At 40.6% G+C, this 24103-nt stretch overlaps 1 protein-coding gene across 1 annotated transcript in view; it reads right to left on the bottom strand.

Annotated features, from left to right (window-relative positions):
* Window positions 1–5503: 5503 nt before the first annotated feature.
* Window positions 5504–24103, bottom strand: part of LOC103609341 (contactin-associated protein-like 2) — a gene marked incomplete at its 3' end in the record, with an annotated part of 33693 nt that continues 15093 nt past the window's right edge. The window contains exon 3 of the mRNA XM_008593669.1: window positions 5504–5722. Coding sequence (XP_008591891.1) covers window positions 5504–5722 — 219 coding nt within the window. The remainder of the gene's footprint in view (window positions 5723–24103) is intronic.

Raw genomic sequence — 24103 nt, 5'->3', positions numbered from 1 at the left:
AAGGAGTCTCATTCCCTGTGAGGAGGTCCCTTTGTGTCAGATGGTGATCCTCTGCCTGCCTTGAGCTTTGCCACTGGGACATTGTAATCCACAGGACACCTGCCAGGGTGCACTCATGCCCAGCCTGACCTCCACTGTCTGTCACCTACAGTCTCCAACTCTAGACCCTGTAACTGAGTCTCCCAGTGGGGGCACTGCTGCCATTTGGGGTGAGCAAATCTTTGTTGGGATGGATTTCCTGCACATTGCAGGAAGCTTCTGCATAGCCTATAGTGGAAGGTAGCACCCAATGTCACCATACTTTTTCAAATGCCCCCCTGGACCACAGTATCATCCCAGAGGAGGGACCCTGGTAGAGATGGAAGAGATGGCCTTGACATTCCCCTCAACTTAACCAAACTTTAGACAGGCTTCTTTCTGACCCTAGACTCCAACCTTCCTTTCTTAGAGCATTTATTTTAGAAAACTTATAATTGTTCATTATTTCTCTGCCCTTTTGAGATGTAAATCTTTTAAAAAGCCTTTTGCCAATTAAAAAACCCAGGAATGTCCTCCTGAAGGACCTGGGAGCCATCTCCTTGAAATGTAAACATCAAAGAAGATATCCCCTCCACCCACTTTGGGCAAAGCCAATCAGCAAGCACAGCTTAATTCCTCCTATCGGCTCTCATATACTTTCCCATTGTGTATTTTACCACAACAAAAGATCAAAAACAAACCGAAATGATTCTTCTGCTCTTATGTGAGGTGAAGTTGAGTTCAGACTGAGTTCTGGCCTCTCTACCCTATTGCAAGAGGCTTGAATGAAGTCTTCCTTGCCTGTTCAGCCTTGTCCAGTGCGTTTTTGCTTTGACAAGATGAATGGTTAAGTGCTGAGTCTCTGGACTCAGATTGTCTGGGATCAAATCCCATCTCTTCCTCTTACCAGGTGCATGACCTTGAGTGCATGACCTCGACTAGTCTTTAGCTTCATTTATTTTACTATGAAAATAAAGCAGGAATTAGCAAGAACATCTACTTTGTAGGGTTCTCATGTGGCTTAGTTGGGAAAAGCATGTGAAACACTTGGCCTTGCAGGATCTCCTGGACGTCTTGACCACCGTTCATGCTGTTGTTGTTGAGTCAGGTTTGTAGGAAATGGGGGCAAGCACACATTTTCTGTTATAATTCCTAAACTTTGGATGGTATATTTTTTACTGCAAACTTTTTAGATATGAAAGATAACCATTTGTCATTCATACACAGATTTGAGTGCACTTCTTGATTGGAATTCCATTTTTCTCTCTTGCACACAATGCTGATCTTCTCTTTGCTCTCTCAGTGACATTGCATTTCAGATGGCACTGGAATTATCCATCCGTGAGCTTGGAATACAGAGGGTATGAAGAGCATATTATCAAGTTGGGGGAAGTTGAGATCTTCTATGGGGTTGCCAGCCAAACTTAGCTCAGAGAATGACCATAGCATTCCTCATTCTCTCATAAGTCCATATAATAAACCTCAACTCTTCCACAAACTTAGGTTGCCACCCAGAAGAGAAAGGTCTCCTGATTGACAAACTGTCAGAGGAAGAGGAGGCTGCAGGCTTCCTTGTTCCCCATTAGTTTCTGAGTCCTCCTGAAGACAGCAGTTCTCCTGTTGAGCCTCCAGTTAGGCTTCTCACCCAACACAAAAGAACTCGAAGCACTGGGAATGATTTTTCAGCTCCTTTTAGGCTACATCTTGTCCAAAAGCGATGGCCCTCTTTAATAGAGAATTCAGAAGAGATCAGAGCCAAGTGAGTTGAGCCTGGACCTGTGTCATTAGTTAAGATGACCTAACCTTCTCTCTCAAGGAACCACTTAAGAGCTTGACCTTTTCCTGAAGCTTTCTGAAGCAGCCTCCAGATTGCCCGAAGTCTGACTTCCTCCTTAAATGATCGCCAAGAACAGTTACATGCTCTGGCCTGTGTCTAGCTGCTGCAAGCTAACCCTTGTACCAGCCCCCTGCCCTGAGTAGCCTGCTTGGCTCCCTTCTATGGCTTATGCTCACCAGCTCTCCAACCATGCCCTAGGCTGGCAGCCAGGCTCCCTGGTGGGGACCCAACAGATACCTTGCTTCCGCATAGTCCTGCCACTGCTGCTTCAGCTGCCAGGACTCCAAGCTCTTTGGAATATCTCTTGCCAAAGAGGGCTTTGGCTCAGTCCTGCCTGGTGTTGTTCATGCCTAGATAATGACTGAGAGCATATTTGCCGTTCTCCACCCCCTAAGAAAAACCTGGCCTGTGGATGCCACAGAGGACTGAGGTATGAGCACCTGGGCTGGCTGAGGCTACATGTCACCATGTGGTTTAAGTGCCTCTGCTGGGCCATCCAGGGAGCTCATCATATGTGAGCCGCTCATTTTGGATCAAAAATGGGAAAATGTTTCCTGTGCTTTTCAGACAAATACCAGCAACTGCTATTTTCTTTCTGTGTCATGTTCAAGTTTTAAATTTATTTGTTGCTTTTTTACTGAACCAGAATCATAGCTGGATTCTTATTACTTCCAAAAGACCTGTGATAGCCCTTTTTGGATGACAGCTTCTAATTATATTTTAGATGTAGAGTGAGAAGAACTGTGTGTTCTCTGTTTTTTTCAGTTACTCTGACAAAGGAGATGTGAACCTGGCCTTGATAACACAAGCAGCGGGGGGAGGCTGGTCCTCTGTGGAGTCCACTCTGTGCACAAAGCCAAAAACTACTTTTAGTCTGTTTCAGTTTTAAGTTGTGTCAAAGCCCTTTCTTCTCTAGAACGCTGATGGAGATCTTGGATAACAGCCACGTGTCTCAGCTGTTGACAATGATGCTGATATGATATGTTCACATGGACTCTTACCTGCTTTCTTGGCTGACTATGAGAAAATCCCTGGGCCCTTGTTTGCTGCTCTGTGGCCACTGTGACAGGTAAAGGATAATAAAGAAAAATAACTCACAAATAGTGAGTATTGACTCTATGCCAGGCACTCTGCTGTGTAGTTAGCATGGAATATCTCATGTAATCTTGACATGTAGGAACTGTATTTCTATTTAACAATTAAATGTTAAGTATATCATCAGTGATCTCTCAGTTGGCAAATGGGATAGGTGGGATTCAAAACCGAAATTGTTACCCACACAATACTGTGGAAGGACGGACCATTGGCAACCCAGATCTTGTGCAACCATTGCTAAGCATTTAACTGTAAATGTCTAAAGTTAGAAGGAAGTTTGTGGAACAACGAATCCAACTTCTTTCCCAGACAGATGAGAAAAGAGACCCAAAGAGGGAAAGTGGTAGCACTTGGTCAAGAAAATCCTTCTATTAGAGTTGAACCCAGACCGACACCCTAGTTGCCTGAATCCTTATTGAATTGTGTTGGGATAACTGGCTCCAGAATTTCATAGCTGTTGAACTTGTTTTCATCTGGAAATAACCCCCCTCCCTGCTTCCCCTGGGGTAGACTTCTCTGGTAGAACAATATTTCTCAGATTGGCTCAAATAGCTTGTGTCTGGGAGGTGCATCATGCCTGTCTCTAAGACAACAGGAAATTAGAAACAGGGGCTTGAGGCTTACCCTTTGTTATTGAGTACAAAGAAGTTGCTGACTCATCCCATTGGCCCACTGTTCTGAAACTTCTCTTTCCAAGGTCACCAATCTCACTACTGTGATTGCTGAATTCAAAGAACATTTTTCTAGGCTTATTTTGGTCATGGCAACTTGACATTGTTTGCCCTTTCTTTCTTCATAAAACCTTCTCCTCCTGTGACATTACACTTTTTAATTTCCCTTCATTTACTCTCTGTATTCCTCTTCATTCTTTTTCCTGAGGTGTTCTTTTTCCACCTGCCCCTTAAATTTCCTTGTTCTGTACAATCTTGACCTCAGCCTTCTGCTCTTCTCTTTTTGTAAGTTATTCTCAGGTCATCTTTAAATGAATCAACATTCTTTCCAAAACCATAATAAATACTCCCCCATCCCTTTTCATTTTACAAACTTCCTAGGTCTCCTGAATTCTTGGAGAGAACTATACCCAGTAGACAGAATGGGATAAAACTAAAGTTGAACCTCTACATCCAGGGGCAAGGTCAGAAAAATCAGACATTGAGTCAAGTGGGGTCTCCTGTTATGATGAAAACCAAGTGGAATCTCCCCAGCATGTTTGGGATTAATAGAATTTATGAAGAAACTTTTCCTAGGTAATTTGAGCAAGACACATTGATAATGTGAAAAGTGGACACCACGTTCAGCAAGAATCAGTGGATTCGATATTTAACTAACACAGAACTAATGTGTAATATTGTGATCTATAACTTGAGGGAAGGATTTGGAAAAGTCTAGGTTCCAGTTGGGATTGGGGAGTGAGTATTTTATTTCAAAATCTATGTCTCTTTCATGGCCGTTGGCTGATGTGGTGTGTTAACAAGTCAGTCTCACTTTCAAAGCTCATGGATTGACACCTTTGTTTTGTAGTTTGCCCACATCACATGAAAGGAGTGACCACCTAATTCTACCTTTCATTTGATGACTTTCCAATGTTCTTCAAACATCCCAAAACAACTATGAAAGACACAGTGGGGACTCTGGCTTTTGTTAAAATTAACTGACCCTTGGCAAGGCTCCACCACAGGATGCAGCCCAGGTGGCAGGTGTTATGAATGTGAACAGCAACCAGGTCACATCTGGATTTGCTTGGTCTGAGACTGCCTCGGTTGACTGAATTGACCAAATAACCCCAAGAAGCCCAGACAGGGGGTCCAAGATGGTATACATCCACAAAATCCTTCAAACTGACTTTCTTTTCATTCATCAAAGGGAAAGTCACTATTTTCCTAAAACATCAATATCCTGGAAAACAAAATTTAAAATTCAAGTAGCCATGGAAACAGGTATTGATTTGAAGTAATTTTAGGTTCATCAATAGTAAAAATACTGGTGGAGAAGACTACACTGTTTGACTACTTCTTGCAAACGTTGTTTAACTTTTTGCTCTGTTTAAATTTCTGCTCAGTGCTGATCTCCTTCCCATGCAGAGGGATACGATGTCAGGAAAAGTCTAAATCTTTCTCTGCCTAGAACACTGAGGTGGGTAGAGAAAGGAATGGATTTCTTTTTATTGATTCAAGCAAATCTGAACTTAAAGAAACCCTCCCTCCCTCCCTGAGTTACATGTGCCCTAAATGATCAAATAATTTTATATAGTTTCAAAATTATAAACCTAAAATTGTAGACATCCAAGAGACTTAAGAGCTGTCCCAGTCTACACTCTGATTTTATAGCTGAGGACTGAGCTCTAGCGTGGGAAGTACAACCAGATCTGCCTCCTGAATCCTCTTCCTCGTTCCATCCTGTCTTGGAGGAGACTACAAGAGGCTTAGACACTTACTTTTGAAAAGATCTCTATCAAAACCCTCAGTAGGCTGGGGTATTTTTTGTTTGTTTGTTTTTCATTGTGAAAGTTCTTAAAACCAGCAGAAGAAGTCATGATTTCTTTTCTTTACTCACCAACAAACAGTTGGCTGTAGAGTTCCAGGCGGGTGTGACCTTCTGTCGGGGCCTTGCGGATCTGCTGGGGCAGCCGATCCACTTGCAGACTGGCCTGCTTGACATTCCTCTCTGCAGTGACCCGGTGCCACTGGTCATCGTTGAGAGGGGAGGGTGACCTCACTACAATCTCCACTGGCCCATTTCCAACATCAAATGAAAAGGACACTTCTGTGGCAGCTGGAAGAGCAGAAAGCATGAAAAACACATGAGTATTTTTCTCCTAGATATTAAATACTGGTGAATTCTAGACAAAAGAAAAAAAATGTAGAAAGAAAGGGATAATCTAAGCCTGTCACTTACTACAAAGATCCATGGCAAAATAATTTGAGGAAGCATAAAACATCAATCCTTTATTAACCACTAACAACCAAGGGGAGGAAAATAAATTTGTGTTGGGGACATTTCTGCCAAGTACACATTAATTTTCTTATTTCATCTTTAGAAGCCTTCCAAGAAGTTACCGTCATTGACTCTTTCCAGATAAGGAAACCGAGGCCTGGAGAAGTTAGCTCATGATGAATGTGCGAGACTTATTGAATTAGTGGAGTCAGGATCTGAACCCAGGTTTGTCAGATTTCAGAGCCTGAGGTCTTTGATTCCACATACATCTTACCTCTTCAATAGCTCCTAGGGCAGTGATTTTCAGTCATCTGGAGAGCTATTCAAAATACCTGTGTCCAAAGGTTCTCACCTAGTTGGTCTGGAGTAGGTGCTGGTATTTTCAAAAACTCCCAGGAAATGTTAATATGTAGCTAGAGTTGAGAGCTACTGCTTTGGGGGAATTTACAAAACTTTATTTCATTAGTGTTTATAGTTCCTATTGAAAGTTAGGAAGCTATGAATTGTTGGGGCAATGAAGGAGACCTGTGTATTGTGACTGACTAAAAGGTAGCAGAATGTTCCTGCAGAATAAACCCTTTTTTGCATCTCGTGTTATATACCTTGGTCATTCCCCATCTGGTATGCTGGAGCCTCCTAATAACCTAGTCTCCAGCATTGAGCACTTTCTTTTTTCTGAGATCTCCTCCAAATCCGCCTCCTTTGGCAATAAATCACCTCTCAACAATTGGCAAATGGATTGGGTGGTTGCTCTGTTAACTTTAGTTATAGGTAACTTTTTAATTTCACATTTTAAGTTTTATGTTAAGTTCCTCAGTGCCCAACTAGTGTTTTAGAAACACATTTTTTAAATGTATATTTTTCCTGCAATTGGCAGGACAGGCTGCTTAATGCTGCAGCAGCACACACATCTGTAGCTCCCTTAGGCTTGGTGAGTTCTTTTCAGAATTAAAGATGTGGCACACCAGTGAATTTCCTAACTTTGCTTATAAAGATATTCAGCCCCTCTATCCATCAATAAGCCTTCTGCCTAATCTCTAAGCAGTTTAATTAAATATCTGTCACTTTTTTTTCCTGAACTAATGGAAAATTCAGCTTATTTGGGCTGGTACCATTTTCAGGCAGCGTCACAAGCAATCAAACCTCTAATTTAAAAACCACAGTGGGCCAGATTTTTCTCAGGACCTGGACTGTTCCTTGCCTCTGTGTCTAGCCCCTCTGAAAGCTGCATTAACTTTATTGAGCTACAGAGATATTAGATGCAGACTCAATTTAATCAACCTAATTGTACCAAGGAATTTTCATCCTTCATGTCATTAGAAAGGGAACTTTAATTTTAACATCTGTGGTGATTCCACACACACTCCAGTAAAATATCTCATCTAAATTAGGGGCCCCTGCCTCCAGGGGTCATTGTGACTGATTTTAACTTGCAGGCCAGTCACATCCATCGAGGTTTCTATGAAAATATGATCAGAATGCAGGTGGGTGATAATATGATCCACGGATTGAAAGATCTTCCCCTGCAGTTCTCACTAGTTGATGGAGGGAAAGTAGCCTTGGTTCCAGATGAAATCTGTTCTGTTGTGGTAGTACTATATTTTTGCAGATGCATTTTTAAATGTAAGTTGTCAGAATAGCAAGAGAACACTGGTTCCCTGGCTAAGTAGGAAAGACTGTTTCATTTTAAAGGCATCAACTGCCATCAGGGAAATAGAATTTAGGGATAAGTTGAATATAACCCTAAGGTTTGACTTGAAGGGATAAGTGCTGCTCTAATTTTCTCTACTACTCTCCTTCTGCTATGAAAAGTTCTCCTCCAGGTCTTTGAATTGTCGCTATTTGGAGAAACTCCAAGTACCAGCAGTCACTAGAATATATACACCTTTTTCTCTCTGCTTGTCACAATAGATCTGCTATTTCTTCCTCTGGACCACAATCTTCTTAACATCAATACTCCATTCTAGAGAGGAAGGAAATTTGCCAGGATCCTGCTGTAGCCCAGAGCCTCTCAACCCCAACTGGGTGCAGTAAGAAGGACACAAGGCTCAGGGTCTCCAAGAGCAACTTCTTCCCCTAAGAGCCTCCATCCAGGCTCTGCTGAAGAAATATTTACAAGACGAGCACACCCCACTTCCCTTCTGTTGCTTCCTAAGGAAGGGGCTGCAAAGCCCACGTGAGAGTGAAGGAAAGGGCTCCTTTTTCTCCATCACTCAATGTCAGCTCCCCTGATGTTGCTAAGGGATGCCTTTGAGAAATCTCATCTCCCAGTCAGACAGCCAGCGTGTTTTAAAAGCTTCTAAGGCTCAGTTTGTGGCTGATTGCTCTTGGTCTTCTGGGTGAGAGCAGCTGACATTTTAAAAGAGATAATTACAGAGAGAGGCAGTGAGCAAATGAAAGGCAGGCAGCACCAAAGACATCAGAGCCAGCGACAATGTCCTTCCTCACTGTGCGTCTTCAGGGGAGACTGAAGGGTTGCCCTATATCTGCCTGTGGAAAAGGAATTTCTTGTACACTGACAATATTCTTATTTCCAGAAACAAGTATCTGGGAACTGGGTGTATATAGCATGGCTCACTGGAAAGAACACTGTAGCAAACATGAATGGTTGCCGTTTCTCCAGTGTCAAGAACTGGGAGGAGTCTGAGATTTTACCCCACTTCCAAGCTAACAAGTTAGCTGGCCACAGCTGCATGCTGCTGGCAGAAGACATGAGACTCATGGTTTGGAGACATGGGACTTTTTTATTCACAATGTAGCAGGCAGCATGCGCTTCACGTTCACACGTTTCCCTTTTCCCCTTCCCCCAAGTCCCATGGCATGATAGGACAGCCCAGGCAGACACTGCACCCTCAGTAAGTTTGCTTCACAGCTGAGAAACCCTGAACATAGAAAACTCCAACCTTTCAAAAGAGCTCCAAGCAAACCTGCTCAATTTTTGCCCTGGAGAGAGACATTATCTTATTTTCCTGGTCAGAAAACAAATCTACCCTCTGCCCCAGAGGAAGACACCATTTCCATCTTCCAAGGCTGTTAGTTATACACAAATCCTTTAAAAGGTACAAACAAAGCTGTCAATGCCTCTTGCTCAGAAGACGAGGAGAGATAAGAAGAGACCTATGGAGAATTTTCTCCCAGCAAATAGTCACTTCCACCTTTTCCCTTGTGAGATGGCCTGATTTGCCCAGGAATCTATGTGTTTTGATAACCTGATTTTGCCCAGGGATCTATGTGCTTCCAGAGTCACATGCTTCAGATAAGGACAGTCCTACCCCAGGCCCAGAGGCTGAATCTGGGTTTAACTAAGACAAACTGGCAATTCCATGCTCCTTGCAATTAGCCACTTAGGATTGGACATATTCCCTCCTGGCCAATGAGACATAAATGGAATCCTTTGGTGGCCTTTTTGGAAAGGTTTCTTAGCTCATAAGCGCATAGGAAAAGACAGCTCCTTTTGGGCCCCTTGATATTGGGTGGGAGGCTGTGGTTCCTAATGTTGCTGGAGCTGTCTTACAAACATCGGACATACGGAGCACAGAGAGGGCAATGGGACGAGCCTGGGTCCTGGGTGACATTGTTCAACTCCTAAATTATTCCTGAGCCACTATCTCAGGAATTCTGATGTGAGATATCCGTTATTGTTGAAGCCATTTTTATGGCAGCTGCAAGCATCTTAACTAATACAGCGCATACTGTGGAAAGGAGTATAACTGAGTTCTGGTCTCAGCTTTGCCTTTTCGCTTTTTTGGCCCTCAGTTTCCTGGGATCTAAAGTGAGGTTTCCTTTTTTTTTTTTTTCTTTTTTTACTGGCTGGTAATGGGATCGCAACCCTCGGTGTTGCGCCCGTACCGGGGACCGGCAACGGGATCGCAACCCTCGGTGTTGCGCCCGTACCGGGGACCGGCAACGGGATCGCAACCCTCGGTGTTGCGCCCGTACCGGGGACCGGCAACGGGATCGCAACCCTCGGTGTTGCGCCCGTACCGGGGACCGGCAACGGGATCGCAACCCTCGGTGTTGCGCCCGTACCGGGGACCGGCAACGGGATCGCAACCCTCGGTGTTGCGCCCGCACCGCGCTCAGCCAGTGAGCGGGAACCGGCCTGCATGTGGGATCTGAACCCTCGGCGGGAGCGCCGCCATGCTCCCAAGCGGCGCACTCTCCAGTGCGCCACCGGCCGGCCCTAAAGTGAGGTTTCTATCTATGGTATCCCAAGAGTTTCTGTGTCCAAAATACGAAACTGCTAAGGTCCTTTCATATTGCAACATTCTATAATTTAATTTCTAAGAGATTCTAAGAGAAATAACAAAATGAAATACAACTAGTTTTTATGGTAATTTTAGATATTGAACCATTATAGGGAAAACAGAGAAATGTTAAAACAGAAATGCACGAGGTGGCGTATTGGAATCAAGAAAGAATGTAAATGGCAGAAATTGTTGTTAAGTAAATCTGGATCATGACCTCCTCTGAATGACTTAAAACAATGAATGCAAAAAAACCATGGACAGTTCTTGATATTTTTTTCCCCTTTCAAGTATAATTCCAGCAGGTGGCACTATCTGACCTCATTCTTACTTTTCATAAGTTTCCTCAAACAAATGACTCCAGGATTAATGTATCGAGTGATAAATTTAACAGACCAGAATAGCAGACTTTCTGGCTCTGAATTCTCCCAGCGGATGAAGTAACATTTAGGCATTAGATCCAAAGTGTCATTGGAGGTGGCTTAAAAAAATGGGCCATTCAATATAGAATAGATAAAGAGAAAAGACACAGAAAGGTGCCCACGGTGACCAGGGTGAGCAGACCAGCTAACTCTGCTGCAGTTTTGATAATGATTTGTCTCTTCATTTCTAATATGAAGTTCAAGGAGTGACAGTTTTCAAAGCGCTTTTCTGTACAAAATCTCATTTGACCCATAAAATAAAGCTGGGAACCGGCCTCACTCTGCAGCGGGGAGGGTTATGAATATCTTTTGCTTTTATATTATTTTATTTTTCTGAAGGAAGGGCTAAGTGTATATCAGAAGACAGAAGACAAAAGAAGCTATGTAACATGAGAGGGTCATGAGAAGAGGCTGGAAGGCTGAAAATAAGGTCACTGTGGGAATCAGGAAGGAGGAAAGGAGGAAGTAAAGAGGACGTCTGGGTTGCTATCTGAGCCACTTGCTCCACCTGTCCACTGGATGCATCCCTTCTTACCTGCTCAGGGACGCCACTCTGACTGCCCTCTGCTATGGCATCAATCATTTGTTCTCTACTGGATCAGTCCCCAGAAACATGTTGACATGTTTCTAATCTTAACGGCCACCACCACTATAAAACCCTTCTCTTGACTTTATTTACCCCACCAGTTGCTGTTTCCCATCTGTGCTCCCTTTGTTGATGGATTCCTTGAAAGAGCTGCCTGTACTCTCTGTATCCGTTTCTGCTCCTTAGTCTTTCTTTAACCCCATTGTGTAAGGCTTTTTCCTCCAGCACATTTGAAGCTGCTTCTGCCTCAGGGCCTTAGCACTTGCTGTTCCCTTTATCCAGACAACTCCATGGCTGCTCCTTTACTTCTCTGCTCACGAGTCATCATATTGGAAATTCCTTCCCTAAACATCACATGTTAGATAGCAAACCCCGCTCTCAGCTGCCTTTTCCCCTTTATCCTGACTTAAAAAAAAATCTGCATGGCATGCATCACCATGTGACATAACATATATGTGCTCCTGGCCTCTCTAAGGCAGAAGCATTTTCTGTCTTATTAATAATACTGTCCTCAGCACCTAGAACAAGGCCTGCCTCAGAGTAGGCAGTCAACAATTTGTGAATAAATGAGTGAGTGAATGAATAGGAAAACCCCTGCCAGGGATGCCAACAATTATAATACCGATACTCTGAAAAGAGAAATCCATTCATTTTTCCCAAGGCCAACCAAATTATATGGAATGTCATTTTGTATTCCACGAGCATCTTTCTAAAGAGCACAAAGTAACTCAATGTATATTTTCTCAGTCTAGGAACATGATACATTAGTTATGTCTGTTTGAAACAAACATTGATAAATGTTGTCCCCAAACATATAATGTTTGAGGAACAATGGCTTGCTCAAGATAAACTAAGCAGTGGAACTAGAAGCAGAATTTTCTCCTTTTACTTTATCTTACACTGTTTTTACTCTATTTTTAGGAACGAGGACCTTGGATCATAATTACATTTTTCAAATTTTGGCCTACATAAGAAACTGCTAAAGAAACATGCTTAAAGTGCATATTCCAAGGCCCCTCTTGCAGACGATCTGATTCAGTAAGTTTGGGGTGGGACCCTGGAGTTTGCATTTTGTTAATGCCAGGTACATCTGATGCAGGGTCCTGAAATGCTACGTCAAGAAACACTAGGAAAGTCAAGTTTCCTTCTAGTAGTAGGGTCCTGGGGATCTTTTGCTTCCTTGTTCTCAACAGAAAGATTTTCAAAACTGTGTAGTAAAGAATTTAACCTTGCCTCCAAAGATGTTCAGCCTTTGCTCTTGGCATTAGGAAGGTACTACCTAAGCCCTTGGAATTTCCTGCTTGATAAGAGTGTCTTTGTTTGCCTAGGAGCCTTGGGCATACCAGACAGTCTAACAATGTGATTTAGGGTGGTGTCTGGCCAGACCAGATAGTATTTAGAAGGAGGGCTGACCAGGCCAGATAGAACAAGAATGCAATGTAGGGTAGGGGTTATGGGTTTTACAGTTCAGTCTCCTGAGGGGCTGGAAGCTATGGTCAGCCATGTGGGCAGTCAACCATCTATGTAATACAGTCTCAATAAAGACTCTGAACATTGAGGCTTGGGGAAGCTTCCTTGGTTGGCAATACCCCACACATTTTGTCACACATCAATTCCAGAAAAGAAATGGTTCATGACTCTACAGGGAGAGGATAACTGGAAGCTCGGTGTCTGGTACTTTCCTGGGACTCTGCCCGCTGCTTCTGCCCTCGTCTGACTTTCATCCACGTTCTTTCCCTGCAATAACTCTAACCATGCGTGTAGCAGCTTTTGGCTAGTTCTGTAAGTCCTTGTAGGGAATTATTGAACTTGGAGGTGGTTTGGGAAACCCTTTGAACTTGCAGTTGGTGTTAGAAGTGTGTGCAGTCTTATGGGGACTGTGTTATCTCTAATTTTGCAGTTGGTTCTAACTGCAAAGACAACAACAGCCACTTCAATTTAGAAGTATGTGATTGAACCCAACAAAGTTAAGACTTAAAGACTTCAGGGAATCAACCCTTTGAACTTGCAGTTGGTGTTAGAAGTGTGTGCAGTCTTATGGGGACTGTGTTATCTAATTTTGCAGTTGGTTCTAACTGCAAAGACAACAACAGCCACTTCAATTTAGAAGTATGTGATTGAACCCAACAAAGTTAAGACCTAAAGACTTCAGGGAATGGACTTCAACCTCCAAGCTCACCTCACTGCCTAGATAAGAAAATTGAGGCTAGGAAACATTAAAATTCAATCATGACTATATATATAGCTGTGTGTTCCTAACTTTATTGTATTGCCTTTCATATATGAAGGAAATTTAAAATAGCCCTTTTTTTTAGTATAGTCTTCATTTGTGAATGTAGAAACTTTTAGAGCCATATATGCATATTCACACCAGAAAACTTGGTGTTAAACACTTCTGAAAATGAACACTGGCAAGGAAAATTTATTTAAAGTCTTTTGGAAATTCTTCAAGGAAATGCCTGGAGCTCAAGAATCAATGTTATGAATTCATTTTAAAATCTCTCGTATCTTGATAACCTCTTGAGTATGAGAAGTATTTCTCTTTATGTATTTTGGCCTTTAAGCTTTTTATTATGGTTAAAAAAATAACTTCACAAACAAAGGCATCCACAGAGAAAAGGGAGCAAAAGGGAGATAGCATGGCCATGCGAAAACAGAGGGCTGTCTTTAAAATGCAAAGCTTTCCTAATTTTAGTTTTCTCCATGCATTTAACCACCTTCTGAGAATAACTTCTTGAATATTAATGAACCTATATGATTTTAAGAGGAAAGACAAAAATTGCCTAAATTTTAAAATGATATGTGGCTCGAAACAACACCCTCTGCCTCAAACGGAATGTGTAATTGGGTTTTAAAAACTCTCTTGTTTGGAACACGCAGGAAGATGTATACTGGGCAGACAGTGGCCAGTTTGGGAGAATAGATGAAAATCTCAGATGGTGACTCTGAGGATAGAGTATTTGTGATAAAAGGAAATGTAGAAGCTGCATTAGAGTAATCCTAAAACTAGATGCCTAAGGATTTCCTAGAAATGGAGAAGAGAGGGGATTCAGGAAGGGATGAATGTCAAAGAAGCTTCTCTTGACCACATTCAGGTTGTGTGACAAAATGGGAAAAAGTCATAAAAAGAAATGTGCTTTGGTAGAGGACCAGGGATAATTTATGAAGTTGGTTTCAGGTCATATCAAGGAGAAAGAAACTTCAATGAGATACATGGTTTTGGAGAATTCAAGGAGAAAGGATCGTGGGATTTGAGATCCACAGGAGGTAATACACCAGAGGCTGCATTGGAATTGAATTTGAAAAGAAAGCTGACAAATGTTAACCTGGACCAAGCTGAAGCTAACAAGGAGACCACATAGTAGTAAATTAATTAACTAATTATCACTTCTATCTTTTTTTTTTTTTTGGGTGGCTGGCTATTATAAAAAAGACAGAAAATAACAAATACTGACGAGGATGTGGAGAAAGTGGAACCCTCCTTCAGTGTTGGTGGAAGTGTAAATTGGTTCAGCCATTATGGAAAACAGTATGGAGGTTCCTCAAACAACTACAGATAGAACTGCCATATGATCCAGTAATCCCACTGCTGGGTGTATTCCCAAAGGAATAGAAATCATCATGTCGAAGGGATACCTGCACTCCCAAGTTTGTCACAGCTCTATTTACAATAGCCAAGAGTTGGAACCAACCTAAATGTCCATTAATGGACATAAGGGAAATGTGGTATATAACACAATGGAATACTACTCCGCCATATAAAAGAATGAAATTCTGCTAACCGCAGCAACGTGGTTGAAATTAAAGAAAATTATGTTAAGGGAGATAAGCCAGTCAGAGAGAGAAATATCACATAGCCTCACTCATAAGTGGTAGCTAAAAAAACAAAGAAAAAAGAAAACAGAAAGATACAACAACCACAAAAATTTGTTGATCTTTCAAAAGAAGAGAAAAGAACTGAGTTTACTAGTGGTGGGAAAGGGGAAGTGGGAGAAGGGGTTAGCAAGAAATTGATAAAGGGCCACAAAAAATGATTACATTATGTAACATTGAATATGCTAAGTATCCTGAAAAACTAAATAAAATTAATGAAAAATTAATTATAACTTCTAAATGATTGATCTATGGGATGGCTGTCCTGATGGGGACACTGATAATGAGGAAAAGCAAAAGACAAGATCCAAGGATAAAAGAATCAGGCTTTGGAAGAAGCATGCCCACTGGTGAGGGCTGTAGATAAGTCTGTTGGAAGGAAAACAGCTCTTTCCTGTTTTACATGGACAGAATTTTCACCCAGCCTGAAGGTCATATCACAGGCACTGCTTTCCTCTCACTGTTTTGCAGCATATTGTTTTTTTTTCTAGCAAATCTTTTCAACGCCACCTTAGTATGACCTCAGACAAGATCTCTCTAATGAAAATAAAGTGCCAAATGATGACATATATTCTACATGCTATGGACTCAAAGTATGAAAAGAGATTTTTTTCTGCTTTCCATTACAACGCCAGATGAGCTTCAACTACAGTGCATTTGCAGTAATGGACAAATAGTGGAGCAAGAGTGAAACCACATTGCAACGTCACAGAGACTTTAAATGAGAATGGAGAAAATGAGAACAAGGGAGAATCACTTTCTACATAACGAGCTTTCTTAAAGTGTGAAAGACTTCTATAAAAATTCCTTTTGCCTTGGAATCTTTGCAAGAGATGCATGACAAAAGTATTTTATTAGTTTTGATTAATTTGTTCTTTATCTTCTACTTAGTAATGAGTATTAGAAATGAATAATCTAAGGGTTGAATATTAAAAATACATAATCTCAGAATATCAGGGTTGAAAGTATCCTAGAATAAATTGCCCCATTAAAGTTATAAAAGAGTAGACCCTTGAGGTCATTTCCACGTCTGAAAAATGACAGAAATTATAGAATCCCTATGGTTGTGCCAACCAACTTCAACTTGAACAAAGCACTTCTCTGGAAATGAATAACGTTAAAGAATAGTCATGATTCATCACAAAGTACTCTTCTTTTCCCTTTGTTTCTGATTATACAGCTGAAAAAATAACTTTCTCGTAAATATTACGTAAATAAATATTTTGCTTCCCTAAAGGCTAAATATGTGAGAACTCTTTTGGGACCAGTTTGTATAATGTTCACACAATCACATTTGTCATGATTTAGTAATGAATGGAACTCTAGGTTTCTCTCTAGGAGACCTATAGTCCCTTTGAGAGAACAGCTGCAGATCAGGTGAAGCTAGCTGCTAGCCCTCGCTTCAGGGAGATCTGACATATTCTCAACGAGGTGAACAAATGGGAATGGCTTTGGGAATAGTGTTGTCCATTAGCACTACCGTCCTGCTGGGCACATCCTTGCTTGGCCTCCCAAATGAGGTCTTGCGGTTTCATCATTTGAGCCTGCCTTGCTGCTTGATGCTGTGGTATGTGAGCAAGCCTTAAAAAGCAATAGCATACTACACGCTTATGTATGTAGCATGTATTATTTAGGTAGTATGTAATATGTAGTATGCTATTATGTGGTATGATAGAGAATTAGTAACAAAAAGCCAGTAAATCAGAATGTATGAGAATCTTTTGAAAGTTAAGCTCAACAATAGGGGATTGTTGGTTAAATCGAACACTTGGCAATTGAGGCACTGTATTTCACAAACTTTAAATCCATGCTCCCATTTCTTGACATAGTAATCTAACTATTTCCTCCAGATGCTGATATGCCCCACGTAGGAGGCCAATGAATAATATAACAAACCCCAGAAGATCCCAGATCAGCATCCTACAAGTCAACAGGAACTTTTTTGCACTTTACATTATGCATTATGAAGACAGCAACTCTTTTTGGTTTTATTTTCTAGATATAAAATTATAATTTTTAAAACTACACATGTCATCTTGGAGATTCTGATACGGTCCTGTCCTCAGTTGAAAAAAAATATATAACTGCTGTGGATTTTCAAAAATATTTACATAAAAACATGTTTCTAAAATATTGTTACATAAAGAAATTAGGTTATAAAACATTATGTACCATATGATCTTATTTTTGTAATAAAAATTATGTTTGGAAAGGTAGATACCAAAATGGCATATTAAATATATTGGAGTATTCCCACCAACAATGTATAAGAGTTCCTTTTTCTCCGCAACCACGCCAGCATTTATCGTTCAGCGTCTTTTGGATTTTAGCCATCCTAACTGGGGTGAGATGGTATCTCAGTGTGGTTTTGATTTGCATTTCCCGGATGCTGAGTGATGTTGAGCATTTTTTCATATGACTGTTGGCCATTTGTATATCTTCTTTAGAGAAATGCCTGCTTAGCTCTTTTGCCCATTTTTTGATTGGGTTGCTTGTTTTTTTCTTGTAAAGTTGTTTGACTTCCTTATATATTCTGGATATTAGTCCTTTGTCAGATATGTATTTTGCAAATATTTTCTCCCACTCTGTTGGCTGTCTTTTAGCTCTGTTAATTGTTTCTTTTGCTGCGCAAAAGCTTTTTAGTTTGATATAGTCCCATTTATTTATTTTTCCTTTGGTTGCCCGTGCTTTGGGGATCATATTCATGAAGTCTGTGCCCAGCCCTATTTGCTGAAGGGTTTCTCCTATATTTTCTTTAATAAGTTTTATTGTTTCGGGGTGTATATTTAAATCCTTAATCCATTTTGAGTTGATTTTAGTACAAGGTGAGAGATATGGGTCTAGTTTCAATCTCCTGCAAATGGATATCCAATTATCCCAGCACCCTTTGCTGAAGAGGGAGTCCCGACCCCAGTGAATAGACTTGATGCCTTTGTCGAAGATCAAATGGCAGTAAGTACGTGGGTTGATTTCTGGGTGCTCTATTCTATTCCATTGATCAGTGTCTCTGTTTTTATACCAGTACCATGCTGTTTTGGTTATTATAGCTTTGTAGTATAGTTTAAAGTCAGGTAGAGTAATACCTCCAGCTTTATTTTTTTTGCTCAGCGTTGCTTTGGCTATTCATGGTCTTTTGTTATTCCAGATAAATAACTGTATAGTTCTTTCCATTTCTGTGAGAAATGTCATAGGAATTTTGATGGGGATTGCATTAAATTTGTATATTACTTTGGGTAGTATAGTCATTTTCACTATATTGATTCTTCCAATCCAGGAGCATGGGATGTCTTTCCATCTTCTTGTATCCTCTCTAATTTCTCTCAGGAGTGGTTTATAGTTCTCATTATAGAGATTTTTCACATCCTTAGTTAGTTCAATTCCTAAGTATTTTATTTTTTTGGTGGCTATTGTAAATGGGCAAGGGGGGGGTGGGGAAGAAGATATAACAACTATACTTTCATGAAGTTGTTACAACAAGCAAACGGAAAGGACATTCTTGGGGGGGAGGGGAGAGAGGGAGGAGGGAGGGAGGTGTCGGTGATGGGCCATAATAATCATATACAGTGTATATTGACAAAATAAAAAAAAATAAATAAATATATTGGAGTATGAGAGTATAGCTGCTTTTTAAAATTTTATCCTTTTTGCGTCTTTGGATTTTTAAATTGTTCAACAATAAACAAACAATACTTGCTTAATTTTAAAGTTACAATCTGATAATTTTCACTTTCTTTTTCAAAGACTGATGACATTTTAAGCAACTCTATCCTATAATTCTAACAATTGTTTAATCAGAGGGATTAGTTAATCAAAATGCAGAGGATGAGATTTCATTTAAATATAGAAAATGTAATAGAATTTAAAACTAGATTAAAGCATTCCTCCTTACTTTTTTCTTGTTTTTAGAAACTTGAAAAGATTAAAAAAAAAAAAAAGAGGAGGTCAAATGTTACCATAAAATAATTTTGAACAACATGCGAATTTTTTTCCTATTAAAAATGGTTAAAAATAAGGGCATGCTACTTTTCAAAGTAAAATCCTCACAGGTCTGAAGTGCCAGCATGTTCCGATGTTTAAACTAATGTATACAGGAATCGGAAGGCAAGATGAGCATAATTCAGTGTTATAATTACACTTGACAGATACACACTGTTTCTATTATTCATTGGCTCTGGTTGCACTTACCCAGAAAGATCCTGCAGAATACTAAGTATCAACCACTCTTCATGAGAAGACATTTGGCATTCGCATCAGTTCTCATCAGAGGAGTGAAATTCAGAGATGCAGAAAACCAAGTTTGATCATTTTAACACCATTCTCAAAGTCAAGTAAAATGAGTAATTTCCTAAGAGTTCTCAGGTCCGACTAGCTTTCCTTTGTCAAACTCTTAACACAGACATGTGGGAGGGTCACTTTAAAGAAAAAGACCCTATAACTGGTCCTTGGGCTTCAGTGTATTGTTTTCAGCCACACGGGCTTCCTCCTGCACTCGCATTTGCCTCTCTGGAAGAATGCCTTTATCCCATCTTTATTTGCTTGCCATCCCTCGGTGCAAATCAAACGCTGCGCCTTCCAGCAACCTACCTCCATTTCTTTAGACGAGGTTAAAGCTTACTTCTTTTTGCTGCCATGGTGCCTGTGGAAGAGATCGCTACCTATTCAGGAAAAGTTTATTTCCCCTTTCTGTGGATTCCCCTGCAAAGCTGCTGTCCAGCCAGGAGCTGCAATCCCCAGTCCCTCACTGTGCATGCGAGTGGAGCCATGTGGCTAGTTCTCACCCATGCAATGGGATCAAGGGAATGTGTGTCACTTGGGGGCCTATGTTGTCAAGAAGAGAGGATGCTTCTTCATACTCCCTTCCTCTGTCCTCCAGCTACATTTAGACACTCCCAGGCTCTAGGAGATGGCGGAGCCACAGACTATAGGAGCCTGGATGTCTAAATCACTGTGTGGAAGGTCTTCATGGACCAGAGCACCGCGTGCATGTCAGACTGTCACAGAGCTGCCAAAACCTGGGGGTTTATTGGTTACAGTGCTCATCTTATTCCTAAAAAGGAATGTTTCTCATTCCCACCTCTTCTATGACCTTACTACATTTTAAAATTTATTTATTAGATTAGAAAGATGGACCATAAGATTTTCCTCATCAGATCACTGGAATTTTAAAGGTATGAATTGTAGTATGACACTTTTATCTTACTCTCAATACCTAGCTCAATGTCAGACATTGTAATTTTTTAAAAATATGAGGATACTTCAAAAAGTTCATGGAAAAGTAGAAGCAAAAGATAATATGAATCTTTCCATGTACTTTTTGAAGACCTGTCTTATATAGGTTGTAACATATTCAAATGAATGAGTGGGATTCTCTAATTCATAGAAGTTTTAGAGCAAAGAGTAGTGGCTGGGAGCCTTGTGTAACTTAAACTTACTGTAACTTAAACTTATTGTAATTTAAACTTCACATGCACATTTCTTCCATTCTCACTAATGCATGTGTTTGTTATTGAGCAATAATAGCTTGCTCTTTCCTGCATTTCTGTCTCAGAGCCTTCAAGACGGGTACATGCTCCTGTGAACGTGGGACCCAGAGCCGCTCCCTTTACTAACCCACCAAACTGAGGTCCGAACAAAAGCAGAGGCGGGACTGTGGCACTGAATATCATACAGGCAGATAAAAACTTTCCCTGTTGAGAAGTATGTCACAGACAAGCTCAACACTCAGAAATATGGAAATAACGATCTTTGTTCCACATTTCTCTTCTATATCAAATGGCTTCCAGAACCCAGGACCCAGACCTCAAGCTGGCCAGTGCAGCTTGAAAAAAGCACTTAGTCTATGGCCATACCACGCTGAACAGGCCCGCTCTTGTCTGAAACAACACTTAAACCCAAAACACTTAACAACAATGATGACCGCAACAAAGCTATTAATGGGTAGCCATGGAATATGAATGCCACGTACAGCGTTGTGTCTGTAGGAAAATACACTTCAGGTTCTGAACAACCAGCTTAGAAACTTCTAGAACACAGTCCCATTGTAAATTGGGAAGTAACAAAAGAATAAAAAAAAAAAAAGAAAAGAAAAGAAAAGGTAAAACAGGAATAGGAAAGAAATAGAAACAGGTCTCTTTTTTTCTTAAAATATTTAAGAAGATTATATTTCAGCCCTGACCCTAGTCCTATTTAAGGTTTCACGTAAGCCTTATCTTTCTCCTTTAATCTCCTCAAAGTTATCTTGATTGCTATTAAAGAATATTTTGTAATTTCAACAAAACATGCCTTTAAAAGGATATTTTCCTGAATTTTTTCACTTGTAAAAAAACTGTTTTTCTAAGCTTTCCAGTTGACATTCAGTTGGCCGATGTTTTCTTACATGGTTTAATTTAGGTGTTTGTCTGATGGCTTGTCAAACCCTAACATTGTTGTACTAACAGTTGTCTTTGGCCCTTTGAGATATTCCTTGGTTTCGAGCTATTTCAAGTAATGTACTCTAGTCACTCACTATATTTAAATGAAGTTCTGCTCCTGATTTATTGTATCTTCTTTAAAAAAAAAAAAAAAAAAAAACTAGCTTTGAATTAATTGGTCCCAAGTGTCATCCTTAGTTGAATCAGTTCTCTGGCATTAGTAGCACACAGTAACTGACAATGGCACCAACTCTGTTCTTGAAGCATTTGCTTTTATTAAAATATTGAGCCTGCAGAGATATCATTAGCTGCTAGGAATGGTGTGTGGAAGGTCTCTCACCTCATTGTAACTTAAACATCACATGCACATTTCTTCCATTCTCACTAATGCATGTGTTTATTATTGAGCAATAATAGCACACTCTCTCGTCTCTGTCTCACAATGTGTGAATTCAAGCTTCTTTGACTTAGAAGACTCTCTTAGAAGACCTATTGTCTTCCACTGGTCATGGGCAGTCTGATTCTGGTCATTTTCACACTTTAACATGACATCTTTCTGAAGGAAAAAATTTTGTAACCTACCACATGTATACAATAAAAATGCAAAAAAACATTAGAATTAGAGAGTGAGACAGAAGGAAAAAGAAAAAATATCTTTAGCATTTGTCTATAGTGATGACGTGCAACTTATCCTCTATTCAGACAAGCGCTGTGAAGATAGATGCTCATTAAAAAGGATGCCTATTATCTTCCAGGCAATGCATCAAATTAATTGTCTTGTAAAAATTTTGATATTTTTGGGAAAATGAAGGTTTTTGCCTTACTTATGTTTTCTATTTTAAAGTAAAATGCAGCAAAAAAAAATTTTGTGGGCAGGATTTCAATGAGGGGGAAACCATTCCAGAACAGACAAAAGACACGGTGGGTCTTAGAAAAGTCTGAATGGAGTCCAGGGAATATCAGAAATTGGAGGTGGTTAAAGAACAGGCACATGGTGCTGGTAGGTGAGGGGGCAAATTTTGTCTGAAATGAAAAGAATGCTGGAAAACTAGGATAAAGCCTCAAATCACTTATCAAGTGTAAGTGTTTGAACCTTTTCTCGCAAGGCATTAAAAAACCATTATGGTCTGTAAGGAAAGGAGTAACAGGACCAGATCTGTAGAAATTTGGGCTCACTGGGAAGGGTAGACATCAGGAGAGAGAGAGAGACTGGAGTGAGAGAGACAAATTATGATCCTGTTTGAATCGAGGCCAGGGATTTCCACTAGCAAAGCCATCATGCAGATAAAAAAAGAAGTTTGATAAGATTTCATTATCTTTGCATCTATATTCCATCTGCTCTTCTGTGACTGGATGGAACTCATGCTTTCTCTGGGATTGTTCTGGTGTGATGACTTCCAGGAAGAACTGCACTTGTTTATATTAAAAATGCAGTGTTGTGTCAAGAGACATAGTCTGCCCAGCACGGGGAGGTCAGTGCAACATTAACTCTGACGTTGAGTTTTCTAATCTGGGTAATGAAGAAGATGGTGATGACATTAACTAGGATGGAGAGCACAGTAGAGGGCTTTTGGGTGAAGACGATAGGCTTCAGTTTTGGTGTGCTGACCTTGAGGTACATATGGGTCATTGTGATGGATCCTTAATTAGCATTTACAACCAGGTGTCAACAATTTAGGAAATTTCCCATAACATTTAGTTTAAGCATGTATGCTGACTAGGATTATCTGAGGCTGATGTCATATGTTCTGGTACCGTCTTCCTCCTGTCATCTTAAGGAGAATTAAGAGCCATGGCATGAAAAGTCACAGTGCTGCTTAGTTAGGAATCTACTTAGGATGGGAGGCAGTAAACGTCACCTGACATCGATGGTCTCTCACAGGTTTGTAGACGTGTTAATGCTGGAAGAGGCCTTCGAGATGATCTAGTTCAACCTTCTTGTTTTATAAGTGAACTTGATAAAGTCTGGAGAGGTTCAGGGTCTGGTCTTAGGTTGGTCAGCTTATGGTAGGGTTTGGATGTGTCGTCCCCCCAAAACTCATGTGGAAATCTGATCCCCCAATGTGGCAGTGTTGGGAGTGGTTTGAATCATGGGAACAGATCTCTCATGAATGGATTAATGCTCCCCCCGGGGGTGGGGTAGTGGGTGAGTTCTTGCTTTATTAGTTCCTGTGGGAGCGGGTTGTTAAGAAGACCCTGGCACCTCCCGTTTCTCTCTCTCTTGCTTCCTCTTGCCATGTGACCTGCTTGTACCCGCCAGCTGCCTGCCACTTTCTGCCATGAGTAGAGGCAGCCTGAGGCCCATGCCAGATGCAGCTGTCCCAGAATCATGAGCCAAATAAACCTCTGTTCTTCACAAATTATCCAGTCTCAGGTATTCTGTTATAGCAGCACAAAAACAGACAAATACAGCTTAGAATCCTGGTCTCTATCTCTCTTACTGAAAAATTAAATGCTTGTTAACTTTTTTGTTACTCGAGAATTTCTCAAAGTAGGGTTTTTTCTTTTTCCATTTTTTTCATTAGGATATAAGTTACATACAGTAAGATATGTAAATTGAAGCGTAGAGATGGATAAATGTTTACATATACAATCATTTCTTGTATCAAGATAAAAAATACTTCCACTACCCCAGAAAGTTCCTGTGTACCCCCTCGCATTTAATACCCCTCATCCCCAGG

This window comes from Galeopterus variegatus, unplaced genomic scaffold (genome assembly GCF_000696425.1).
Source record: "Galeopterus variegatus unplaced genomic scaffold, G_variegatus-3.0.2 Scaffold9496, whole genome shotgun sequence".
In the NCBI taxonomy this organism is placed as follows: Eukaryota; Metazoa; Chordata; class Mammalia; order Dermoptera; family Cynocephalidae; genus Galeopterus; species Galeopterus variegatus.
Note: the sequence above shows the minus strand (reverse complement) of the source record. Positions and strands in the feature narration are given on the sequence as shown.